The sequence below is a fragment of the Lemur catta genome, chromosome 22, assembly GCF_020740605.2.
Source record: "Lemur catta isolate mLemCat1 chromosome 22, mLemCat1.pri, whole genome shotgun sequence".
In the NCBI taxonomy this organism is placed as follows: Eukaryota; Metazoa; Chordata; class Mammalia; order Primates; family Lemuridae; genus Lemur; species Lemur catta.
The window spans coordinates 22833867-22857121 of NC_059149.1; the positions used below are offsets into that span (position 1 = coordinate 22833867).

At 54.5% G+C, this 23255-nt stretch overlaps 1 protein-coding gene across 2 annotated transcripts; it reads left to right on the top strand.

Annotated features, from left to right (window-relative positions):
* The first annotated feature begins 34 nt into the window (after positions 1-34).
* RHOBTB2 (Rho related BTB domain containing 2) lies at positions 35-22601 on the top strand. Of its 2 annotated transcripts, none has more exons than XM_045535296.1 (10): positions 35-74; positions 8735-8936; positions 9510-9613; positions 10106-10291; positions 10822-11840; positions 12109-12227; positions 14302-14452; positions 17757-17845; positions 18486-18591; positions 19691-22601. In XM_045535296.1, coding segments are annotated over exons 1-10 (2196 nt in total). In that variant the 5' UTR covers positions 35-72; the 3' UTR covers positions 19909-22601. The 2 variants fall into 2 exon arrangements, with proteins under 2 accessions (XP_045391252.1, XP_045391253.1); XM_045535297.1 differs by lacking the exon at positions 35-74 and adding an exon at positions 4633-4674.
* The last annotated feature ends 654 nt before the right edge of the window (positions 22602-23255 follow it).

Genomic DNA, 23255 nt, shown 5'->3' on the forward strand with positions numbered 1-23255 from the left:
GCCAAGAGGGACACAGCAATGGAAGCCTGAAGAAAAGGCCTGTACAGCCCATGGACGATCCCTCTGAACAGCATGTGAGTAGCCACTGTGCGGTGTCATCTCCCTCCTCCTCTACATCCCCTCAAACATTCATTCATCATCCAGCATTTATTGAGCATCTACTGAGTGCCTGTGGGTGCACTAGACTACAGGCACTAGACCAGCATGAACAATACTCTTTTGAATAAGCATCGTCCCTTCCCTAAGGGGGTTCTCGGTATGGCCTGGGAGAGAGACAGATCTAATTGTGGAACACTGTGATAGGTATTATTAGGGGAGCACAGAGGAAGAACAGAAAACCCACACCTGACAGGGGTGTTCATGGAAGGCTTCCTGGAGAAAGTGGTATCTAGGCTACCAGTTGAAGGATGAATATCCATTTTCCTGGTGAAGAGGGTTTAAAGAGGCAGAGTGTTTCAGGCTGAAGGAACTACCTGTGCAAAGTACCAGAAGTTTCCCATCTCCTTCTGGGGACTTAGTGGTCCCCCTAACCCATAGGCAGGGAGGCCAAGAGACTCTAGCCGTCCCAGATTTGGCTCCTGCACCTTGCCAGGGCTCTGCATCTCAAAATGCCTCTGCTTTTGCTCATGGGTGGTTCTGAACTTTGCCCCAAGTGCAGGGTGGGGATGCCACGTGCCCCAGACTGCACACTGCTAGGGGCGGGGTGGTGGAGCTATTGTCACGTTGCTCATGGCATGGGCTCCGCAGAGGCACTCGTGTTCCAGGAGAGGGGTGCAGTGACAGAGCCATTAGTAGCCGGCAAAGAGGTGAAGGGCAGAGCTGCCTGGGAAGGGAAGGGAATATGCGGGTTGGAGGAGGGGCTGAGAGGGGTCTGCACAGGCTGGACAGGCACTGGGGAGGGGCATTCAGGGCTGCGGCAAGAGGAGGGCTGGTGAGACTGGCCGGGGAGCCTGCTGTGTGTGGCTTTCCTAAGAACCAGGATGGAGGTTTCTCTTTCCCCAGACTGAGCCTCCTGCTCACAGGCCAGGCATCTGCCCGGCTTTGGGAAAACAGCAGCCGCGTGTTGGCCTGGAGGACGGTGGTTGTGGGGATGGATGGAGGGGCTGCCTTTTGGGCACAGGTTCCAGGGCATTCTGGAATGGAACCTGCCTCCATGGTGCCAGGAGGTCCTCAGTCTGTGCACGCGGCAGGGCACGTGGCAGGGCATCGCCCACGTGCACCAGCGGAAGGGCGGTGTGGAAGCCCAGCTAGCCAGCAATGAGGGGCTCGGTGGCTGGTTCTGAACTGCTCCTCAGAATCACACCAGGGGTTCCAAGCTGCAGCACAGGGGCAGAGGGTGGGTGCACCTTGAGAAGTCACCTAAAGCAAGGAAACCGACTCCTCCAGGGCTGGCGTGGGAGGGCGCAGTGAGGGGGAGTGGGAGGCTCCCTGTGCTGTGAGATGCTGCTGCTGAGGGTTGAGAGCTGGGGACAGGGATGGGTGTGGGGCAGGCTGCCGCCAACTCCTTGCTTGCTGGTGGGGGAACCCAGCCTTGGGGAATGGCCCTGTTTGTCAGGATCTGGCATTGGAGGGCTGGGCAAAGCTGAGGCAAATGGGGGTAACAAGTCCTTGGCCCAGAAGCCAGGGGCTTGGGGCTGTCCTGAGTGGCAGGGAGGGTGGAGTGGAGGGCCCAGGGACAGTTCTGGCCAGGGCTGGCGGGGGAGAAGCCTGGCATCAGCCACAACGGGCTGGAGCGTAGTGGTGTGGGGGGAAAGCTAGGAGCTGCTGCTGGGGAGTGCAGGGCTGCCTGGCCCGAGGGAGAGGTCTGCGGAGGTCCCCAGACAGCCTAGGGTACAAGCCTAGGGTGGCTTGACAGTGACAAAGGGCCTAAGGAGGGCCGGGTGAAGGCACTGGTTTCTGAGGAGGTAGGGACTTAGAGGCACTCTGCTGTCCTGAGAGGACTGAGCGGGGCTGACTGGGAAAGCCTGAGAGGTGATCAGGAAGGGCTTTGGTTTGAAGAAAAGCTGAAAGAGGGAACTGTGTGTGCAGAAAGCAGGGCTGGCAAAGCACCTGGCTCTGCCTGAAACGGTTTCCTGAGTGGGAGCTGTTGTGCAACTTCACTCCACACCTGCATCGGTCCAAGAGACCCCCCAACCCTACACCTTGGAATTCCCACAGTCCAGCCTGGCTGGTTGAGGTTTCCAGGCTGAGCCGGCTTTTTCTCCAAAAGGACAAAAGGCATTGGCTCCATAGTTATAGGTCTAGTAGCCACCACCTACCCTGACTTTGGGTGCAGGGGGGTTCTGTTTTCCTACTCCATGCTGCACTGGGGCTGTGCCTGAGGCTAGGACATGTTAAAGGCAATGCCGACAGGCATCTGGCACGCAGGTGGCTCTCTACAGGTGGGTGGAGGGAACAGGGTGTTGGTGGAGAGGCATGCAGAGATCTCGTGTTGTGCCTTCTCTGGTGCAGTGATTTGGGTACACAGAGGATGGGGTGAGGCTTTTCAATGCCAAACATGTGGGGAAGAATACACCTGTTTAGTTTCTTTCCTAAATATGTGTTCAAACTGGTACTTTGTTTTATGGAGAGTGAATTCTAACCAGAAGTGTGAAGTAAGTAGCACCTCAGTCACTGTTAATGCCTTTCCCAGCTCTGGGCAGATTCAGGAGGTTGGGGAAAGCATCCCCCAACCAAGCGCTTACTGTGCATCCACCAGGCCAGAAAGCATGGTTACCACAAATACCTCCATGGGCAACTTGCAATTATATGCATTAATAGATGAGAAGCATGCTTTAGAAAAAAAAACTATTTTGTATTTGGCTATTGTTTGGCAGTAAATTTCTCTTCCTAATCATATTTTGCATAAACTAATAATAGAGTGGATTTTCATTCTCAGAGCACAGGTTGGAGGGTTAGGTGGGGGCATGTGAGTCTGGGCTTTAAAAACTGTCCAGAGGGTGAACATGATGGCTCATGCCTATGATCCCAGCACTTTGGGAAGCCAAGGTGGGAGGATTGTCTGAGGCCAGGAGTTCAAGGTCAACCTGAGCAACATTTCGAGACCCTGTCTCCACAAAAAATATAACAAAAAAAATAGCCAGGTGTGGTGGAACATGCCCATAGTCTCACCTACTCAAGAGACTGAGGCAGGAGGATGGCTTGAGTCCATCAGTTTGAGGTTGCAGTGAGCTGTGATCACGCCACTGCACTACAGGCTGGGTGACAGAGCAAGACCTTGTCTCAAAAAAAAAAAAAAAAATGTCCAGAGGTAACTAACAAGACGGATCGAACCAGACTGAGCCATAATTATTATACTAGCAGGCAAGAGCATCACGATAGAACCAGCCTTGAATATGGAAACTTCCTTCTGAGGACCACTCACAGTATAGATGCTATCCCCTACAATCTCCCTATTTTACAGAAGGGTAAGTTGAGACAGAGAGCCCAAAGAGGCCTTAGGGACTGCTTCTGTGGCTAGTGTCTTCATGGGATTTCTCTGAGAGTCAGAAGATATTAATTGGTGAGCTCCAGGTGGCAATAGGATGAGGGTGGGATGGAGGCGGGACTGACTGCTGAACAAGGCCTAGGTGGGACAGGTAAGGGGACGACACATAAGCTCACTGGGGGCCGTGGCAGTCGGAGGCACAGGACGTCGCTGCAGGGGTGATCTGGAGGGAGGAAGGCCCTCAAGTGCCCGGAAAACTCCCAAGGGGGCACAGGGCTAGTTTGGAAATGCAGTTCTCCCCCAGTGGTGGAGGTCTGGGTTTAAGGGGAAAGACGAGGAAAAGACCTGGCGTCCTCCTCTAACTTAGCGCATCCCTTCTAGGGCGCCCAAAGATGCCTCTCAGAGTTCCTTCCCAGCCTCCCGAAGGAAAGGGGCAAAGCCCGTGGGAGTCCAGGGAGGTTTTGCCCCTTCCCAAGTGCAGGGACCAGAGCGGGTCGCTGGCTCCCGACCCTCCCCTCGACTTCCCTCCCGCCGGGGCAGAGGGGCGGAGCGAAGGGGGCGGAGCTGAGTCGAGGGGCGGGGCGTATAGGGGGCGGGCGGGAGCGGCGCTGCGGGGCGGGGCCTCGGGGCGCCCAATCCCCTTCCTCCCCCGCCCCCCGGCCGCCGTCCACCAACGGGGGGCCGCGGTGGGCGGGGCCCGTCACGGCAGCTGTCCTGGGTGCAATTTTTTTCTCCCTTTCTTTCTTTTTTTTTTTTTTCCCTTTCCTTTTTTTGTGAATGAAAAAAGGAGGTCGCGAGCGGCGCCGGGGACTGCAGCGCCAGGCGCCTTCGCCGCGGGCCGGGCGCGTCGCGGCTGCGGCCTCGCCCCTCGCCCCACGCGCCGCCCGCAGCCTCCGCAGCCCGAGCCCCGCGGCCCAGGCGCCCGGTCGGGGCGGCCGCGCGCAGCCCGGCCCCGGCGCGCCTCCGTGACATTGGGCGCCCGGGGCGCGGGGCGATGCTGATCCGGAAGAGCCAGCGGCTGCAGTGTCGCGCGCGCTGCCGCTCCCGGCCCGCCGTCAGGCCTGGGCTGCTCCGCCCGAGTTTCTGATCCGGCGCGGAGGCCCGGAGCCCCGGCAGTAGCGCGGCGGCGCGGGTGTCGCCCCAACTTGCAGGCGCGGAGGGACCCCAGACATTGCACTAAAATGAGCGTGCTCAGCAGGAAGAGATGTGCTCCTTACGCTAGAAATCACCCCGTCACATGTGGTGGTGTAAGTAAACGACCGATTTCGGGGATGGCCGGGTCCTCTGCACACGCGCCACTGCGCCCTCCCAGGCCCTGTCGCGCCCCAGCCAGCGTCCCCTCGGCTGCGCTCTGCCCTCGGCTCCTGCTCGGGCTGCTGCCTTCCGAGGGGCGGGGGACTAACCTTTTCCGGGTTTTTCCAGGGAAAGGAAGATGACTTGAATGCCTTGGCGTGTCGCGCCCCTCCCCCGTCCCTATTTTATTTTTTTCCTGGGTGGCACAGACGGGCTTTTTTTTTTAACACATTTAGCCGCGAGCGTCGGCCGTGGGGCACCGCGGAGGGATGGGCTCTTCCCCTTGCCTACTTTGATTTTTTATTTCTATTTTGTGCGTGTGCAGAGCAGCGTATCAGGAAAAAACGGTCCAGAGTGGTGAAAGTGTTTCCGCTTTAAAAAAAAAAAAAAAAAAAGCAGAGGAATTCGGGTGTTTTGCTCGCGGTTCAGGGGATGTTTCTTTGAACTCAACTCTGTTGCAGTCTGGGCACCTGAGTTCTGGCAAAGTACTTGGGGAAATCCTTAGCGGTGTTTGCTGATGTTTCCACATTTTGGGGTGGAGAAGGCTTATCCTGTGTTTAGGCTGGCATTTTTGTTAATATGACCAGTCAGGATCCCTTTGGGCCTGGCTTTCCGTCGGGTCTCCGGGGACTGATCCCGCATATTACAGTGTCAGCTACCCCGGCGGGAGCCTCCTTCAATCTGAGTCCACCCTTTCTTTGTTCTTTTCCTCCGGATTCTCCTTTCCTATCTATTGTCTTTGCTTTTTACCTTCATTTTCAGGATTTTTCTCCCTTTCGCGTTTTGTAAGATGCAGGATGTGGGATATTGGTTGCTAGGAGACAAGCCAGGCTCCCAGGGAGATTCTGTTGTTTCCTTGACAACCAGACTAGGGCAGCCACAGATGAGCAAGCCTCCTATCAGCTGTGGGAGGGAAAGGGGGCCTTTCTGAGCTCTGCAAAGAGTGTGTAGGGGTGTGGGGGTGGGAACGGGTGTGTGAGAGGTTTGTAGCTAATCTGAGCACACCTTGGGTTTTGGCCTGGACTTTGTAACACAGAGCTGGGAGAGCAGTGGGCAGGAGGCTGTTTTGGGAGACGGGGACAGGGATCGTGGGACAGGGGTGCAGGGAACACATATCAGTGACTTTGGGGTTATTGTAGGAGAGGAGCGAATTGGGGATTGTGATACCCAGGGCTGGGTGGCAAGGAAGCCATAGTTTATGGAGGTTAGTTGGAAAGGGAATGAGGCAATTGTGAAGAAAAGTCTAGAGTCATTGAAGGAGAGAGTGCCAGAGGGAGAGGGGAAGTTGAGAAGCTCACTGAGTGGGTTGTATCATCATACATCAGCAGTGATACAGTAAAATAGCAATATTCTAGGGCAAAAATTGTATTACTGTTGGCCTGCTCTCTCCAAGACAAGATCCTCATTTGAGACAGCCTCATTAGACTAAAAGTTCTGCTGGCTTAATTGGGCCAGTCTGTATCTTAAAGAGAGATATAATTACACATATAGATATGCAATCTGGCATTATATAATACCACATTACATAAGAAGACAAATACCTCCTTTTAGCCCAGGCTGCCTTGGCACAGATTAACCAAGATTCAGGAGACTTTCTTCCAACGCCTTCATACCCATTTTCCAGAGGGGGAGACTGATGCCCAGAAAAGTGAAGCAATTTGCCCCTTCCTAGATAGGACAATGAAGGTTGCCAGTCAGGCAACTGGGACAGGGTGGAAGGGTGAGAATGATAAAAATGAGGCATGTGAAGGACAAGCAGGGGAAGTGGAAGGGGCAGGGGAAGGAGGGGGAGGGGTGTTCAGCTTGGGCAGCAATCCAGCAGGTCTGGTGTCTAAACTCACCACACAGTTTGTCGCTCTGCTACTTGTTGGTTGGCTGTCCCATACTTAACCCTAGAGGTGACATAACACAAGGTGTGCATGACTGTTTGAATCATAAAGTAGCTGAACCTGGACCAGCACTGCTCTGCTGGTATCCAGACATTAATCCCCACTTTGGAGATGTTCCTGGATTTCAGAGCTGACACCCCTCGACCATGCCTCATTCCACGCTTGCACCTACAGGGCCACATCCTGCTAGAATTGAAACTTGACAAAGAAGTTCTGTTGGCTAGTGGGGTTTGATCTTTATCCTGCAGCTGCACATGTTTTGTATTTGGGATTCTATCTGTTTTGTTATTCAGTCAATAAAGCAGAAACCACAACCCAGATGACTCCTCCCAGGGCCAACACATCCCGCAGCTGGAGGCCAGGATCTGTCAAAGTGGGGTTCCCAGTCCTCAGCTCAGGAGAGAGAAGAGGGAGGAGGAAGCTGGTGGTTAGAATAACAGTTCCCTGCTGGCTGGGGCAGGGCGGGGAGAGAGAAGGAATGATGCAGACAGTTGCCCTGGAGACCAGGGAGGGAACTGCGTGGAGACCCCTTGTTGTTGAAGGGTCCAGATCCTGTAAAATTCCAAAGAGATGGAGGAGGTTGTCTCATTGAAAAGTCCTTGCTGCACTTTTTGCTTAGCTTGCTGAGATGCATCCACTTGCGCAAATCCCAGTTGCCATCGTTACTTGGATATTTCGGTTCTGCATTCCTGCATGCTGGCATCCAGTTACAGCGCAGCCGGAATGGAGCCTCTCTGTTGCTGCTGGTGGCATGACTCTTGGGCTGGATGGCTCAGCAGCCAGGTTGCCTGGGCAGCCTCCAGGACTCCTCTGAGCTCAGCCTTCCTGGCCCAGGAAGGATGGCTGTAGTTTGCTCGAACCCTCGGACAACTTTGCATGCACACAGGGAATGTGAGCAGGGCAGGCTGATGATCCTGGAGAAACCAAGCTTCCCAATGACACGTGCCCCACCCCTACTCCCTGCCCATCTCTCTGCCCCTCCAGGAGGGCGGATGCCAACTGGAGGCTGCTGTTGAAAGCCCCCTCTAGCCCAGGGCCTCCTGGTGACAGCTTTTTAAACATTGACATGACATTTTAACTACAGAAGGGCCTTCTGTTTGTTCATTCGAGCCATCCCTCTCTGTGGGTGGGTTTGCTACTTCTCTCTGCCCAACACTCAGGGCAACTGAGGCAAGCATTTGCACAGAAATTCAGATCCAGGTTTCTGACCCTTTGTTAACTGCAGCAACCCATCACCCGTATAGCCCGTGTAGCGAGCATCTCCCAGGAGTGCCAGCTGTCTGGGAGCTTCTAACCTGAGGATCCTCCCTAGGAATGGGAAGGGCAGAAGAGGGCGGATCTCACTCTCTGTGAGGCTGGCTGCAGGATGCTGGGAGGACAGTACAGTTGCAGGCCCGTGGTTACCCACCCTCAAAGCTGGGCCCGCGGCTGAGCGAGACAGAGTAGAGGTGGGGAGGCCCATGGGCTGTCAGGTGCACCCAGAAGCCTCCCTGTCCCAGAGAGGCTGGGAGGAAAAACTCTGGCATCTGTATAAAGGAGTTGGGGTCTGGGGTTGAAGGATAGACTCTGGTGGGCTGGGGCTTGGAAATGCACCACCAGAGAGGGCCAGGGGAAAGGGCGGAGGCCAGGGGAGCTGCCGCCTAGCCCTGACAGGTCTATTAAATTTTAAAGTGGCCCTGCCCTCAGGCCTGCTGGGAAGGGGTGGGGACCTGGCCGACTCTGCTTCTCTCAGCTGTTTGTTGTTCTGCTGCCACTGCCCTGCTGGGGAGGGAGGAGGAGAGTGATGATGAGTGAGCTGCCCAGGCAGACTCTTTTCTCTCTGGAGAGTGGGAACAAGGCAGGTCCTGGGCGGGCTCTGCCTGGGATCTCTCGAAGGTCTCCTCCATCCACACGCCCAGTTGGATGGCCCATCTGGTGGCACCGCTCTTCTCAGCCTGACTGGGCTCCTGACTCCTCCGGCCCTTGCGGAGTTCTCAGCCAGAACGTTGCCCACTCCCTGCTCCTCCTGTCTGCTCCGGCGCTTGAAGCGGGGGCAGCCCCGCCGAGGAGAGCTGCGGGTGCTGGCCCTGGCCCGCAGGGAGCTGGCATGCCAGGTCGTCCTGAGCGCTTCCCTCCTCTCCCGCAGGTCCCATTTAATGGATTCTGACATGGATTATGAAAGGCCAAACGTAGAGACCATCAAGTGCGTTGTGGTGGGGGACAACGCCGTGGGCAAGACCAGGCTCATCTGTGCCCGTGCCTGCAATGCCACCCTCACCCAGTACCAGCTGCTGGCTACCCATGTGCCCACGGTGTGGGCCATCGACCAGTACCGCGTGTGCCAGGAGGTAAGGCTGGGGGTCCAGCTGTGTGTCTGGACTTGGGGGCTTCTTCCCAAGCCACAGCTTGGGGTCTCCAGTGGCCCCTGGGGTGGGGTGGGGACAGCTGAAGAGGAAGGAGCCTCCAGAGAGAGATCCAAGGCCAGCCCATCCCAGGGGAGGCGCCTCTGACCATTTTTTTTTTGTTGTCACTGGCTGAGCTGGTGCCTGGGACCCCAGCTGTGTCTTGGGTACTACACCTTGTGCGATCCCAGCCCCAAGTGAGAGGGAGCAGTGGGTGCACAGGGCTGAGGCTTGGGAGAGATGAGAGCAGAGCGGGGAAGGAAGCTGGCAGCTAATACTAAAAGACCGGAGGCTCGTAAACATCCAATTTGCAGGGAAAGCTGGGAACAAGGGTAGGCTTCAGAAGAGGTCCCCTGCACCCCGTAACCGTCTGCTCTCTTAGGGTCTCTTCCACTTCCGGTCAGCTTGGAGGCAGCCCTTGTTGATGCTACAGAGATTTCCCGTGGATGAGATGTTGTGCGAGGCACACGGTGGGCTGCCATGCAGGGGCCCCAGGAACTGTTGCCCTTCATTCTCCAGGTGCTGGAACGCTCCCGAGACGTGGTAGATGATGTCAGCGTCTCCCTGCGCCTCTGGGACACCTTTGGAGACCACCATAAAGATCGTCGCTTTGCTTATGGGAGGTAGGGAAGGTCTCCCTGCAGGGAACCATGTGGGTGGGTTTTCCCTGCCTTCCCAAGAATGGAGCAGCCTTGTGAAATTTCAGCGGGGAGGAAGGAGTGGAGAAAACAGCTCTGGCCGACACTTGCGGGGGGCTGGGGCAGTCTGGGGCGGTGAAAGGAGCCAGGGCTCCGTGCCAGGAGGCCTGGGTCGAGTCCCAGCTCTGCCGCCTAGTAGCTCTGATATGACTTTTCTCAGCTGTGAGATGGTAAAAATGGTAATTTCTAACTCACAAGTTAGCTGTGAGGCCAAAAGGAGCCTTTGAGCTCTAAAATGCTACATAAATTGGAGGTAATATTATTAGAAGTTTTGTGTAAGAGCACATGAGGAGATTCCCAAGCCAGGTGTGGGACTGTAGTGGAGGTTGGGGGTGTGCATGCATGCTGTCCCTTGTTCCAGGGACAGGTGACCTACTGCTAGCCTTCTCTGCCCTTAACCTTCCTCTCCAACCCCAGATCCGATGTGGTGGTTCTGTGCTTCTCCATTGCCAACCCCAATTCCCTCCACCATGTCAAGACCATGTGGTACCCAGAAATCAAGCACTTCTGCCCCCGAGCACCTGTCATCCTGGTGGGCTGCCAGCTGGACCTGCGCTATGCTGACCTGGAGGCCGTCAATAGGGCCAGGCGACCCTTGGCTAGGTAGGGGGTGCTGGTGCCGAGGGAGGGGCTCCCCCCATCTGGAGCAAGCTCACGTCGAGAGCCAACAGAATGCTCATTCATTCATTCCTTCATTCAGTTATCTGCTGCACACTTACTATGCGGGCAGTACTGTGCTAAGCATCATGAGGAAAGACAGGGAGGAGGAAACAGTGTTTGCACGAAAAGGTCTTGTAATTTTGCCGAGAGATGAACTAAACATGTGAGCAGGTTAAATACCAATGTGAAACATTCCATGGTAATTGCCAGAGAGGTAGTTAGTGCTGTCACTGCTTTGAACTGGGGAGGTCACTTGGGGCTTGGCATACAAAGACAAGCCTTCCTGGAAGAAGAGGGGGTTGGAGGTGGATCTTGAAGGAGCTTGGCACGATTTGACCAGACAGAGCAGAAACAGCAGGGCAGGGGTGGAGCCGAGGATGCAGATCCCTAGCGGAGTCCCTCTAGCCAGCGGCAGAATAGCGCGCTCCCTCCGCCACCAACGCAAGCTTGGTTTCCCTTCTTGAACCCCCCAGGCCCATCAAGCCCAACGAGATCCTTCCCCCAGAGAAGGGTCGAGAGGTGGCTAAGGAGCTGGGCATCCCCTACTATGAGACGAGCGTGGTGGCCCAGTTTGGCATCAAGGACGTCTTTGACAACGCCATCCGGGCCGCACTCATCTCCCGCCGCCACCTGCAGTTCTGGAAGTCCCACCTCCGCAACGTGCAGCGGCCTCTGCTGCAGGCGCCCTTTCTGCCCCCTAAGCCACCGCCCCCCATCATCGTGGTGCCCGACCCCCCCTCCAGCAGCGAGGAGTGCCCCGCCCACCTCCTGGAGGACCCGCTCTGCGCGGACGTCATCTTGGTGCTGCAGGAGCGGGTGCGCATCTTTGCCCACAAGATCTACCTCTCCACCTCCTCCTCCAAGTTCTACGACCTGTTCCTCATGGACCTGAGTGAGGGGGAGCTGGGGGGCCCCTCGGGGCCAGGGGGCACCCGCCCAGAGGACCACCAGGGCCACCCCGATCAACACAGCCACCATCACCACCACCACCACGGGCGGGACTTCCTGCTTCGGGCAGCCAGCTTTGACGTGTGCGAGAGCGTGGACGAGGTGGGGGGCTCTGGTCCCGCTGGCCTCCGTGCCTCAACCAGCGACGGGATCTTACGGGGCAACGGAACAGGGTACCTGCCAGGCAGGGGTCGTGTGCTGTCTTCCTGGAGCCGAGCTTTTGTGAGCATTCAGGAAGAGATGGCAGAAGACCCCCTGACCTACAAATCCCGGCTGATGGTGGTGGTAAAGATGGACAACTCCATCCAGCCAGGGCCCTTCCGGGCTGTTCTCAAGTACCTGTACACGGGGGAGCTGGACGAGAATGAGCGGGACCTCATGCACATCGCCCACATCGCCGAGCTGCTGGAGGTCTTCGATCTGCGCATGATGGTGGCCAACATTCTCAACAACGAGGCCTTCATGAACCAGGAGATCACCAAGGCCTTCCACGTCCGCCGGACCAACCGGGTTAAGGAGTGCTTGGCCAAAGGCACGTTCTCAGGTACGGAGCATGCTCAGAGCAGCTTTCTGAGGAGTCTGGGTGGGTCCCATTAGTGTTCCGAGTCGCTCTCAGCCCTGACGTCCTAGAATACGGCTGCCCTGCTCCTGAAGCCTGGTCCCCCCAGGCTGAGAGCCGCCTGCTCAGTGCTTGGCCTGTTGTAGCGCCAGAAGGAAGCGGGGCTGTCTGGGCCCCCTGACTCCCCTTGGGGCGGGTTAGCCCGTGTCCCTTCACCACATCCTCCTGTGATGCCTCTTCTCCTCCCGGACAGATGTGACCTTCATCCTGGATGATGGCGCCATCAGCGCCCACAAGCCCCTGCTGATTTCCAGCTGTGACTGGATGGCTGCCATGTTTGGGGGGCCGTTTGTGGAGAGTTCCACCCGGGAGGTGAGGATGAGGATGGAAAGGGGGCGGGGAGAAGAGACACGCACACCCTTTGCATCTCAGGCACCCACCGTTGAATGGTATTTCTTCAGCACTGACTACGTGCTGGGCCCAAGAGACGTTTATGAGATGGTTCCTAGCGCTTTCACAGTATGTTAGGAGAAGGAATTGTAGGAAGATCTTGAGAGTTTAGAATCACTTTGAATACATTATCCCATTGAATTCACACGTGACCGCGACACCCAGTGTGGCACTCGCATGGTACTCCTAGGGAAGGGAGGCCCTGAGAAGTTAAGTGACTTGTACAAACTTGTGTAAGTAGGAGAGGTTAGGACTTGAACTCAGGACTTAGATTCCTTAGCTCTTTTCACTATACCTTGCTGCCTCCCTGACTTGAAACAACTAGAGAAATTTCAGTGTGTCCCAGGCTGAATCTGTCACTGTTTCAAAAGGTAGGCTCCACTGTTATTGAGATATGGTGAGGCCAACAGGTCAGGACACAACTACCATTGAGAAGACGGTTTGTTACTCACAGATCCCAGGAAGAGGGGCCGCCATGCACACCACCACGAGGGGCCTCATGGAGAAGCACCAGGGCTGGTCAGGAGGCAGAGGGTTTCTGTGGGAAGGAATGGGAGAGGCAGGGTGAGCAGGCTTAGGATTGGCTGGTGTGAATAATTTCAGCGGGCCCTGGGAGGATGAAGCCAGGGGAACACTGGCCTGGAGTGTGAGAGCTGGACAGCGAGGTGCTGACGGCGGGTTGCATAGGAAAGGCATGTTGCAGGCAACTCCTTTACTGTCCCTAGGAACTGGCTAGCCCTGGCAGAGGCAGTCCCTCTAGGGCCAGCAAGCCTCTAGATGTCAAAGCATCAAAATACAGAAAATGAAAAGGTATGCTTAATACAGTCACCTCTCCCTCTAATCAGCCCTCCTCCCACTCACCTGTTCCCTCACTGATACCACCACTTTCTCAGGCACCCAGACCGGAAACTTGGGGCTGAAAGGGGCGTATCGAAGTGTCCTTAGAAATATTCTCTTAAGTTTGTTCTCTCTTTCCCATTCCCCTAGCCAAGCAAAGTAGCCCAGGCAAATGGTCCTCACTGTTCTCCATCTTCTCCGAATGCCTGGTACCTTATTTGCCCACCGCCCAGCCTTGCAGTTAACGAGGCACTCCTTTTTGCAGATGCTTAAAGTTCTGAGTGTCCACGTGTGGTTTTCCTGACTGTTCTGTCATTGCTTCTGAGTGCAGGGACTACTAGGTCTTTGACTTCTGCCAAGTATTCCCCTCCGTGCCCGTCTCTTAGTAAGTGCTCACCAAACAACTGAATGCAAAACCCAACCAGGAATAACGCTGCATCACGCCCTGCGATGTAGAGTGACTTTCATAAGGCTTCTGGGAAGGAAGTAGTTCTGGAAGGCTAAGTGGAAGGGCTGGGATTTGAGCTGGTCTCTGAAGTGGGAGCAGGATTTGGATATACAAAGCGTAAGATCAGGAACTCTCGGAAGCCCCAGGGGCCTACCAGCCCCGAGCACTTCTCGGTACCAGAGATGCCAGCTCTGAAGCACGAGCTGATCCCCAGTGCAGCCTGGAGAGCCTCCCGCCTGATGAGAAAGCAGTTTTTGTGGCAGCGCTGCTCTGAACAGATCCCGGAGGCCCAAAGCAGTGGCTTGAGCAGCCAGAGAGAGGCCAGCTGGTGTTTGCTTGGCTCCTTCTAGATCCCACTTCTGCTGCTCCCTGCAGGGACAGGAGGGGCTGGGGTGTAGGTTGAGGGACCAAAAAGACTCCTTCTAGCATCCTCTAAGCCAGAGTGGCTTCCAAAGGATGCCAGTGAGTATCCAGGTCCCTTTAAAAGTTCTTAGAGCTATTCCCTGGTGCTGCTGGCAGTCTGGGGCTGAGTGCAGGTTGTGGCTCTGGGGGCCAGGCCTTGGTGTCTTCTCAGCAGACGCGGGCACAGCACAGGGAGGGCTGCAGGCCTTGGGGAGACCAGCCGTGTGGGCCAGGGCCTTTTCGGTTTCTCGGGGCCGAGTTCCTCTTTTCTGCGGCTGGACATCATCGCTCACTCCTTCCCACCCCCAGGTGGTGTTTCCTTACACAAGCAAGAGCTGCATGAGGGCGGTGCTGGAATACCTCTACACTGGCATGTTCACCTCCAGTCCTGACCTGGACGACATGAAGCTCATCATCCTGGCAAACCGCCTCTGCCTGCCGCACCTGGTCGCCCTCACAGGTAACCAGCCACGGCGCTCGGGGACCTCCCTGGGGAAGGAGTCAGGGACGCCCCTAGGAGTGATTATGTGTTCTTCTCGCATCTCCCTCCTCCTGGGGGACCTGCTGCAGCACCAGGGAAATAAGCTCACATCAAACGAAGTCTGTCAACACGTACTGAGTTCTGGATGAGGATACAGATGTGAAAAAGTGTGTGTGAGAGGCGTCCGGTGGGGTCGCCCGAGAGGCTCTCTCCAAAGGCCCAACAACGTGGTCCCCAGCAGATGATAACCCTTTGTGTTCTTAGCGTGGCTTTACTTGGACAAGCTTAAGAAGTCAAGAAAGAATAGAACACAATTCCACATTTCTCTCTCCTCTGCCTCCTTCCTTTTTTTTTTCCTTCTCCTTCTCTTCTTCTACTTTAAAAAAAATTTATTTTTATTTTTTATTATTTTTTTAAAGCCAAATTTAGCAGTGGGGGGCTGTCTTTTTCTACTTTTGATTTCTCCTCTGCCTTCTTCTAAAAAACAGAAAGCAAATATTAACCTGCTACTCCTAATTCCCCAATCTCAGAAGCCCTCTGGGTTGGGCAAGAACCGGGGCAGCAGTCCAAGGGCCTGGGGGACAGAAATGGTGCTGCTGGGGTCAGGGGAGTCTGGGGTCAGAGACCCCGGCGGGCAGTTGGCTCCTGTTCACACTGGAGTTGGCGTTTATGTTGGTGGTGGTGTTGGCACTGGTACCCATGCGGGTGTTGATGTCCAGGTTAATATTCTTGGGCAGGCCAGAGGGGCAGAGAGCAGATCTTCAGATATTGAGTTAAGGTTCAGAGAAGAACCCAGTGTCAGAGCTGCTGGGGCCCTGGGTGGACGATCAAGACTGGGGCTCAGATATGAGGGAAAACAATCTCATGAAGACAAATGAATTATAAGTGGGGGAGCTTGGTCACGGGAAGAAGGTGGAAATCGTTGATCAGAACTGGAATATTAAGAGCTGAGCCCAAATAGGGAGTCCAGACCCCAGCTGGGGGCAAAGGGGACTTTGGGCAGGGAGAACGAGAGGGTTCTGGAGATGACAGCTATCACAGGACGTCATCCTTTGCCGTCCATGGAAAATGGTGGGGTCTTCCCAGAGCACATAACACTTCAAGTTCTTAGATGGAATAATTCCACTTTTAAATGATTATCTCCAAAGAAGTGACCCAAAGGGGAAAAAATATGTAAAGGTATTTCCATAAATTCATTTCATCATGGAAGGCGACTGGAAACAACTCAAAGAAGTACCACTGGTTAAGCACACGTAGGTAATTTTCACACGGTAGTCGCTAAAAATGTTAAACTGCACTGCTGCATGAAAAGGCTTACAGAAAATTACGATGGATAATATTTCCCATGAAATGGTCCATGCACACCAGAAAACATATATAAAATTGTATATATCTACCTTGATAAGGATCAGTGGAAGATGCCAAGTTTTGTATAATTGGTGATGCCTTATGTTTTGTGAGATATGCTTCCTATGAAGCTTTTCAAACTTAAAACTTTTTATTGTTGACTATAACACAAATACATAAAAGTGCATGAAACATATGTTCAGTTTAATGAGTTATTATAAAGCAAAATGCCCTTTCTAATCATGACTCATGTCAGGAGCTGGAACCTTGCCAGCCACTAGAAGTCATCCACCTCTCCCTGCTCCCGAGGAGGAACCGCTCTGCCCAGTACTCCTTTTTAATGGTACTTTTAATGGACTTACTTCCTTACTGTTACTATAAAACTTAATCGTTTTATCATCCAAGTGTACATCCTTAAACACTACAGCATGGTTTTATTTTTTATATATCTTTTAAGTTTCTTTTTCTTGTCCATTGAAACCATTTTTTCTCTTGCAATTCATTTGTGGATAAAAAGCCAAACACTGATCTTTTGTTCCTGTAGAGTTTTTCCACGATCTAGATATTTGCTGATTTCATTTCTATAGTGTTGTTCAACGTATCCCTCTGTCTGCCCTATTTCCTGTAAACCGGTAGTTGGATCTAGAAGCTACATCAGGTGCACATTCAGTTTCCTTTTGGCAAGACAACTTCATAGGTTGTTTCCCTTCTTCATCAAAAGGCATAGATTGTCTATTTTTCTTTCTTTTGTGATATTAGCAATCATTGAGTGGCATTGCCTGGATCCATCAATTTATTAGGTATTATGAAATGATAATATTCCAATTCGTTCATTCCTTATTTGTTTATCTATTGGAATACTTCCAAAAAGAGAGAACCTTCCGCGCATCTCCTGTTAGGCTACCCAGTGGCATAGTTCACGTAGGAAAGGCAGGCAGATGAATGCTTGATTCGTTCCTTTTTTTTTTTTTTAACCAGTTTTCAAGATAAATTTGTTTCCTATCATCCTTTGAAGGTGACCCATTACGTTGGATTTTTTTTTTTTAAGTAGTATTATGAACTCTTAGAATTGAACACACTTGACTGGTTTCAACTAATTGCAATTATCCTTACTGAAGCTTAAATACTGTACTCTTAGCCAGTAGGAGTCTCTGCGAGTCGCTCCAGAGTCTTTGGGCTTCCTTGCTCTCTGGGATGATGAGATGTTCTAGATTCCTCTTGTTTATTTCATGCCCCAGACCTGGAATCAGCTATTTTCCCAAGAAGTCCTGGTTTCTCATAGCTTGAAATGGAAATGGTATTTCTGTGCAGTAGGAAAATGCTCATTGCCACTGGAATGATTATTGTTTCTAGGTCTCTTCTGTGGACAGAGCTGGGAAACATATTTATCTTTTTAAAGATAAAACACCTCGTGAGTTTATACTGATATCTCTAATTGAAATTCAGAACCAATGGTATTCTTCAATATAAATGTTGTAACATAAAATGCAAGGTTAGTACACAATTTGTTGCAAAATTTAAATTAAAACAAACAACCAGGTTTAACCCATAGTTAAACTCACAGTTCTTAGCCTTTTTTCTTTTTAAAAAATGTGAGGCTTAATCACCCTCTCCCGTCTGTGTCAGTGGCTGACTCCACTGGGGACTTCCATCCTGGGTATATCAGACTATATGATGGCACACATGTAGTTTGGAAAATCTTAGATGATTCTAATGTCCTCCTTCACTTCCCACCCACGCCCCTCTGAGAAAGTCTTGCTCTCCTCCTGGTCTCCCTCTGGTGGGAACAGATTTAAATCACCTGTGGCCTTTCCCTGGCCTGTCGGGACTTGCCTCTGGCCCTGATTTCTTTGCCCTGCAAGGAGCCCCTGCTGGGGTGTGAGTGCAGGTCCGTTCATGTGATTCTTCAGCTGATTGCTGGCTGTGTGTGTCACAGAGCAGTACACAGTGACCGGGCTGATGGAAGCAACCCAGATGATGGTGGACATCGATGGGGACGTCCTTGTGTTCCTGGAACTGGCTCAGGTATCACAGCAGGGGAAGGAATCTATAGCAGTCTCAACTTGAGGCTCTGTCTGCCCATTGGCGGCAAATGGGGAGGGCTGGGAGGTCGGTGGGTAGGAAGAGAACCTGTTGTAAGACGCAGATCCCTGACTGGGCAGAGCCTATCTCACCCTCCATGCCAGGAAGCAGCTAGAGAACTCCCTGACATGCCCAGAGGAGAGCTGGCCCAGGGAGGAAAAGGCTGAGACTTCAGGCAACCACAGGGCTGGGGAGGGAACTCCAGTCTCAGGCCTAGACATTGCTGCCTGCCTGAAGTCATGTAGGGGGCAATGAGGACTCTCGATCTGAAATTAAGTGTCCGGCCCCTCATCCCAAACAGACAAGCAAACTCGCCTACACTGGCCCTCGCAGTGCCAGAAATACAACCAACCAAAGATTAGTCTGCAGAGTTAAAGCATAGCTGATTCAAGGCTTGCAGATACACCTGGGAAAGTCAGCTCCCTGCGCCTGCGGGTAGGATCTGAGGAGGGCAGATGCAGGAGGAAGCCACCACATAGGGCTCTGGATGTCTGCAGCTGGGGGCACGGGGGAAAGCTGCAGGTGTCCATGCAGACCCCCACCCCCGGGTCCCAGGACAGACGCCCTTCCATTCCGCCCGCAGTTCCACTGTGCATACCAGCTGGCTGACTGGTGTCTCCATCACATCTGCACCAACTACAACAACGTGTGCCGCAAGTTCCCCCGAGACATGAAGGCCATGTCCCCAGGTGAGCGTCTGGGGCCAGCCCTGGCAGCTCCTGCTGCTCTCCCCCTCGTGCTGAATGGGCCTCAACTTGGGTCCGCAGCTTGGATTTAGCCCCACTTTGACCTTGGGGGTGGGGGTAGCCTGCAGAAGAGCCTCCAGCCCAGCAGAGGGAGCGCCAGGAAAAGCGCTGGCCTGGAGGGCGGCTCGCTCTGCCTCTCTAGGCTTCCACTTCTCAGGGCTACAGAGAGGATGTTGGAGTAGAGTTGGTAGTTTTCAGGATTTCTGGACAGGACACCACAATAAGAGATACATTTTATACTGTGACTCAGGACACACACAGAAACACGTGGAAAAGTATATACTTTTTTCAAAATGCTGTCCATGACCCACTGAATTGCTCTCGCGGCTCAGGGATGGGCGCAGTCCACAGCACGGACCACCCAGCCGGACGCGCTCAGAGGGCTCCCGCGGCTGGGCCTCTTCCTAATTAATTTCTCAGGTCTTACAGCCAGTGGAACTGCGCGGGCTCCGGGGAGGGGCGTCGCTGGCAGCCCCGAGGGGCCTTCACTGGGCTCCCCGCGGCTGCAGCACCCCACCGCTCCTGCCACCCGGTTCTCTCCTCCCTTTCACGTTGTTACAACCCTTCTAGCATTTTCTTTCTAAAGCACAGGTCCAACTGCGTCACCGCCCTGGTTCCAAGCCTTCTGTGGCTTCCCACACCCTCCAGAATGAGGCCGGCCTCCCGAGTCCCCTCGGAACCTTCCATGCTCATCCCCTACCTGGGCCGAGCACCTTCGGCCGCAGCAGCGCTGCTTACCTGTCCCCCCTCGTTCTTTGTCTCGGCCTGTTTTCTTCCCAGCACACAGGAAGCCTCCTGTGGGCTCCCCTCTAGGTCTCTCCTCCGTCTTTGGGGAAAACACGCTGGAAGGGCCTTCCCCGGTGCTCACTGTCGCCTCTGCTCCCTGGGCATTTCTCGTGGGTGCCCGCGGGCCCCGGGGCGGGCGTGGGGGCGGGGCCGCGGGGCGGGGCGGGGCTGGCACCCTCTGGGCACCCCGCAGGTCCTGGGCTCCCGGTGTCCCTCTGCTGCCCTTCTAACCGAGCCCCACTGCGCTCCGCTCCAGAGAACCAGGAGTATTTCGAGAAGCACCGGTGGCCGCCCGTCTGGTACCTGAAGGAGGAGGATCACTACCAGCGGGCGCGGAAGGAGCGAGAGAAGGAGGACTACCTGCACCTGAAACGGCAGCCCAAGCGGCGGTGGCTGTTCTGGAACAGTCCCTCCTCCCCCTCCTCCTCAGCGGCCTCCTCGGCGTCTCCATCCTCCTCCTCGGCCGTGGTCTGAGATGCTGCTACCCTCCTCTGACCCTGCTGCTGTTGTCCCCACCGCCCAGCCCCTCCGTCCTTCTGCATCCCCCCTCCACCTTACGGGGACAAGGGGATCGGCGGGACCAGGACACTAAGGGCGGCGCTGTCCTCACCAGCCAGAGAATAGCCTGGCCCTGGGGATCAGAACAGGAACCACCTGCGGAGGTCCCCAGGTCGGAAGCAGGACGGAGACGACTGCTGGGGGTGGGGCAGGGGAGGAGCTGCAAGCTCTGGCGTGTTATCTGGGTCCCAGCACCTTGGAGTCAAAGGGAAAAGCCTCCCAACGTTGAGGGCTTTGCTGGATGTCTGGGTCTCTGCTCTGGCCAGGGAGGCAGCTGCCCTCCTCTTGAGCAGAACTGAGCCGCGAGGGTCCTGCCTCTCTTGGCCATGTCTTTGCCACCAATGGACTTGAGAGGTTGCACGTGTTTTGTGGCCATTTCCACATGGAGCCTACTCAAATCCTCACTGGAGAAGTCAGGGTAGAAACGAAGCCTTCGGAGCCTGACTCAGGGCTGTACATCCTGGGGTGCAGCTGCAAGAGGCCACCAGTGGAAAGGCCTGTGTCCTGCCAGCGTCCCTCCCTCCCATGGCTGCAGCAGTGCAGGCTGACGACAGGGCCAGAGGTTGGCGCCCCGGGCCCGGAGCAGTGCCTCTTGGTGCATTGAGAAACTTCTCCCCCGCCCCTCCTTCATCCCTCAGGTTTGGAGATGGGAACCACTGGCAACAGCTGGGGTAGGCGGAGAAGGGCAGGGTCTGTGCGCAGCCATCCCGTGCCCCTCCGTCCCCTCCCCCTGCCTCTGGGTAGCACTGCTTTCCACGGGGTGGGGCAAAATTAGCAAAAAACAAAACCCAAACCGAAAAGGAAACAAAACAAAATCACCACCAACAAGAACACTCTGTCCTCTATCCCTTCAAAGAATGAGAACTGAAAAAGACCCTGTATAGCTTACATTTTTATAAAACCAAACAGAGGCCCCTGTGATGATGAGATGAAGGTTTAGGGTGTACAATCAACTCCAATGCCTTTCAGGAAAGGATTTGTCACCTTCTCAGACTGAGGATGCCCAGATGCTGCTGGCTGGCTCTCAGGACAGCACAAGGTCCTCGCCCTCGATGTCGGGGCTGGTGGCGGGGAGGGGTTTGGTCTCAGGGCCCAGACAGCACTGGGCTCTTGCCTTTGCTCATCTGGAGATGCAAGCACTCCGCCCTCACCTTTTAAGCACCCTCCCCGCCCCCGCCTCCTGCAGGGTTTGCTGTGTTTTGGGTGAGCAGGGAAGGAGAGCAGGAGTCCCCTGTAATGAAGGGTCACAGGACATAGAGCCTTAGTGCTGGTTTGGGACATAGGGAAGGCAAAAAAGAGAATTGAACAGCAGATGTACAGTTAGTGTAGAGAGGAGGACAGCAGTGAGGATTGTTGGGGTTAAAACAGTAGCTCGCAGCCCCCATGGGGCAAAAGCTGGGCCATGACTGACCCTTTCCCGTTTTCTAATCCTGACCCGTATTTCATCACCCCACACCCTTTTTAGATTTAAAAGATCGGGTCCCGCTGATGAGGGGCAGAGCCAGGAGGCCCTGGGCTTAGGGGCTCAGAGCTCAGGAGTCCACTCACCCAGGAAAGATGCTCAGCTGAGAGGGACTGACGAGGTCCCAGGGACCGGCTTGGACTCCCCAGCAAAATGCTGGTTAGGTCTGGGATAGAGCAAAGGCAACCTCTGCAGCGGGTGGGTGGTGCCAACACCTGGAGATCTGAGGCTAAATCCTCACCAAGAGGAAGAACAGGCAGTGGAAAGACATGCGGGTCTAACCATGGGGTGAATCCATGTTGTCTAAGCCAGGGAGGCTCCCAGGCTGTGGCTGCGGGGGTCCTCCAGGGTGGCTGGCTGGGAAGCCAGTCGTGGGCTGCCCTCTACAGGCTGGTCGGCCTCCTTGCAGCTGAGCTCTGTCCAGGGCTTCAAGCCAGGTTTGGAGCCCAGGGGCAGGGGCAGGAGGGAAGCTTTAGGGGGAGAGCCCAGTGCAGCACCCTGCGCCTTTCCTCTGAGGGAGGGGGACAGTGTGGGCATGCCTGGGCCTCCAGGAACTGTAGGGACTGTTGGGTCCCTGAGTGCAAGGGAAAGGGGAATGTTTCTCCCAGGCGTTTGCAAGACTGAGCAACCTGGGTCCACGGATGAGGATGTCGGCCGAGGGTTGGGGGAGCCCACAGGAGAGTGGCCACAGGACGTCCCCTGCAACCAGGGCCAGCTCGCCCCTCAGGGACCCACCTCCCTTCCCAACAGCTCTCTCAGAGCCAGGTACTCAGCAGCCCCAGGTGCAGCCCAGAGAACCACCCCGGGGGGGGGGGCTGTCCCTGCACCCAGAGGGGAGGGCAGGCGGGAGACAGAGGGGAAGGAAGGGCTGAGTTCCAGTCCCCATGAACCTGGCACTTTAAAGTCCAGGGAGTCAGAAGCAGGAAACACCCCTGTGAAGGGCAAAGCCTGAAGGCACAGAGGGGAGGAAAGTAGCAAGACACAGCAAGAATGCACCCTGGACCCGTGTCCCCAGGAGCCGGTTCAGAGAATGGGAGGATGGGGGCAAAAAACCCAAACGAACAACAAAAACCACACCTCTTTTTATATAAGGTTTCATATTTAATTTGGTCATGAATTCATAAATACATTAATATTTTGTATCTAATTGGCTCCTTCGCATTGCTTAATACCACCAGCACGGATTCCAATGGGGACCTTCCGCTGAGCAGTAGCAGCAAACGACACCCAACCACGAGGAAACACTGAAGTGCCTCTCCTGTGTCATGTGCTGTTTGGCCTGGGTATTAAACGAAACCAAACCAGCCAACAAAAGACCCTAAACAACTTCATGTTGTCACAGTTTTTTTTTTTGTTTGTTTTATTTCAGCATATTATGAAGGTACAAAAGTTTAGGTTATATATATTGTGCATGCCCCCCCCCTCCCGTCACAGTTTATTTGTAAAGAATGAGTATGGCCAGGCGTGGTGGCTCACGCCTGTAATCCTGGCACTCCGGGAGGCCGAGGCGGGCGGATCGTTGGAGCTCAGGAGTTCGAGACCAGCCTGAGCAAGAGTGAGACCCCGGTCTCCACTAAGAAAATAGAAAGAAATTATCTGGACTAAAAATATATAGAAAAAATTAGCCGGGCATGGTGGCACATGCCTGTAGTCCCAGCTACTTGGGAGGCTGAGGCAGAATGATTGCTTAAATCCAGGAGTTTGAGGTTGCTGTGAGCTAGGCTGATGCCATGTCACTCTAGCCCAGGCAACAGAGTGAGACTCTGTCTCAAAAAAAAAAAAAAAAAGAATGACTATGATA

Excerpts from the sequence above, each read along its gene's own strand:
- RHOBTB2 (XM_045535296.1), top strand. Across the intron at positions 11,841-12,108 it reads GGCCAAAGGCACGTTCTCAG|ATGTGACCTTCATCCTGGAT; the intron begins GTACGGAGCATG and ends CCTCCCGGACAG. Across the intron at positions 17,846-18,485 it reads TGTTCCTGGAACTGGCTCAG|TTCCACTGTGCATACCAGCT; the intron begins GTATCACAGCAG and ends TTCCGCCCGCAG.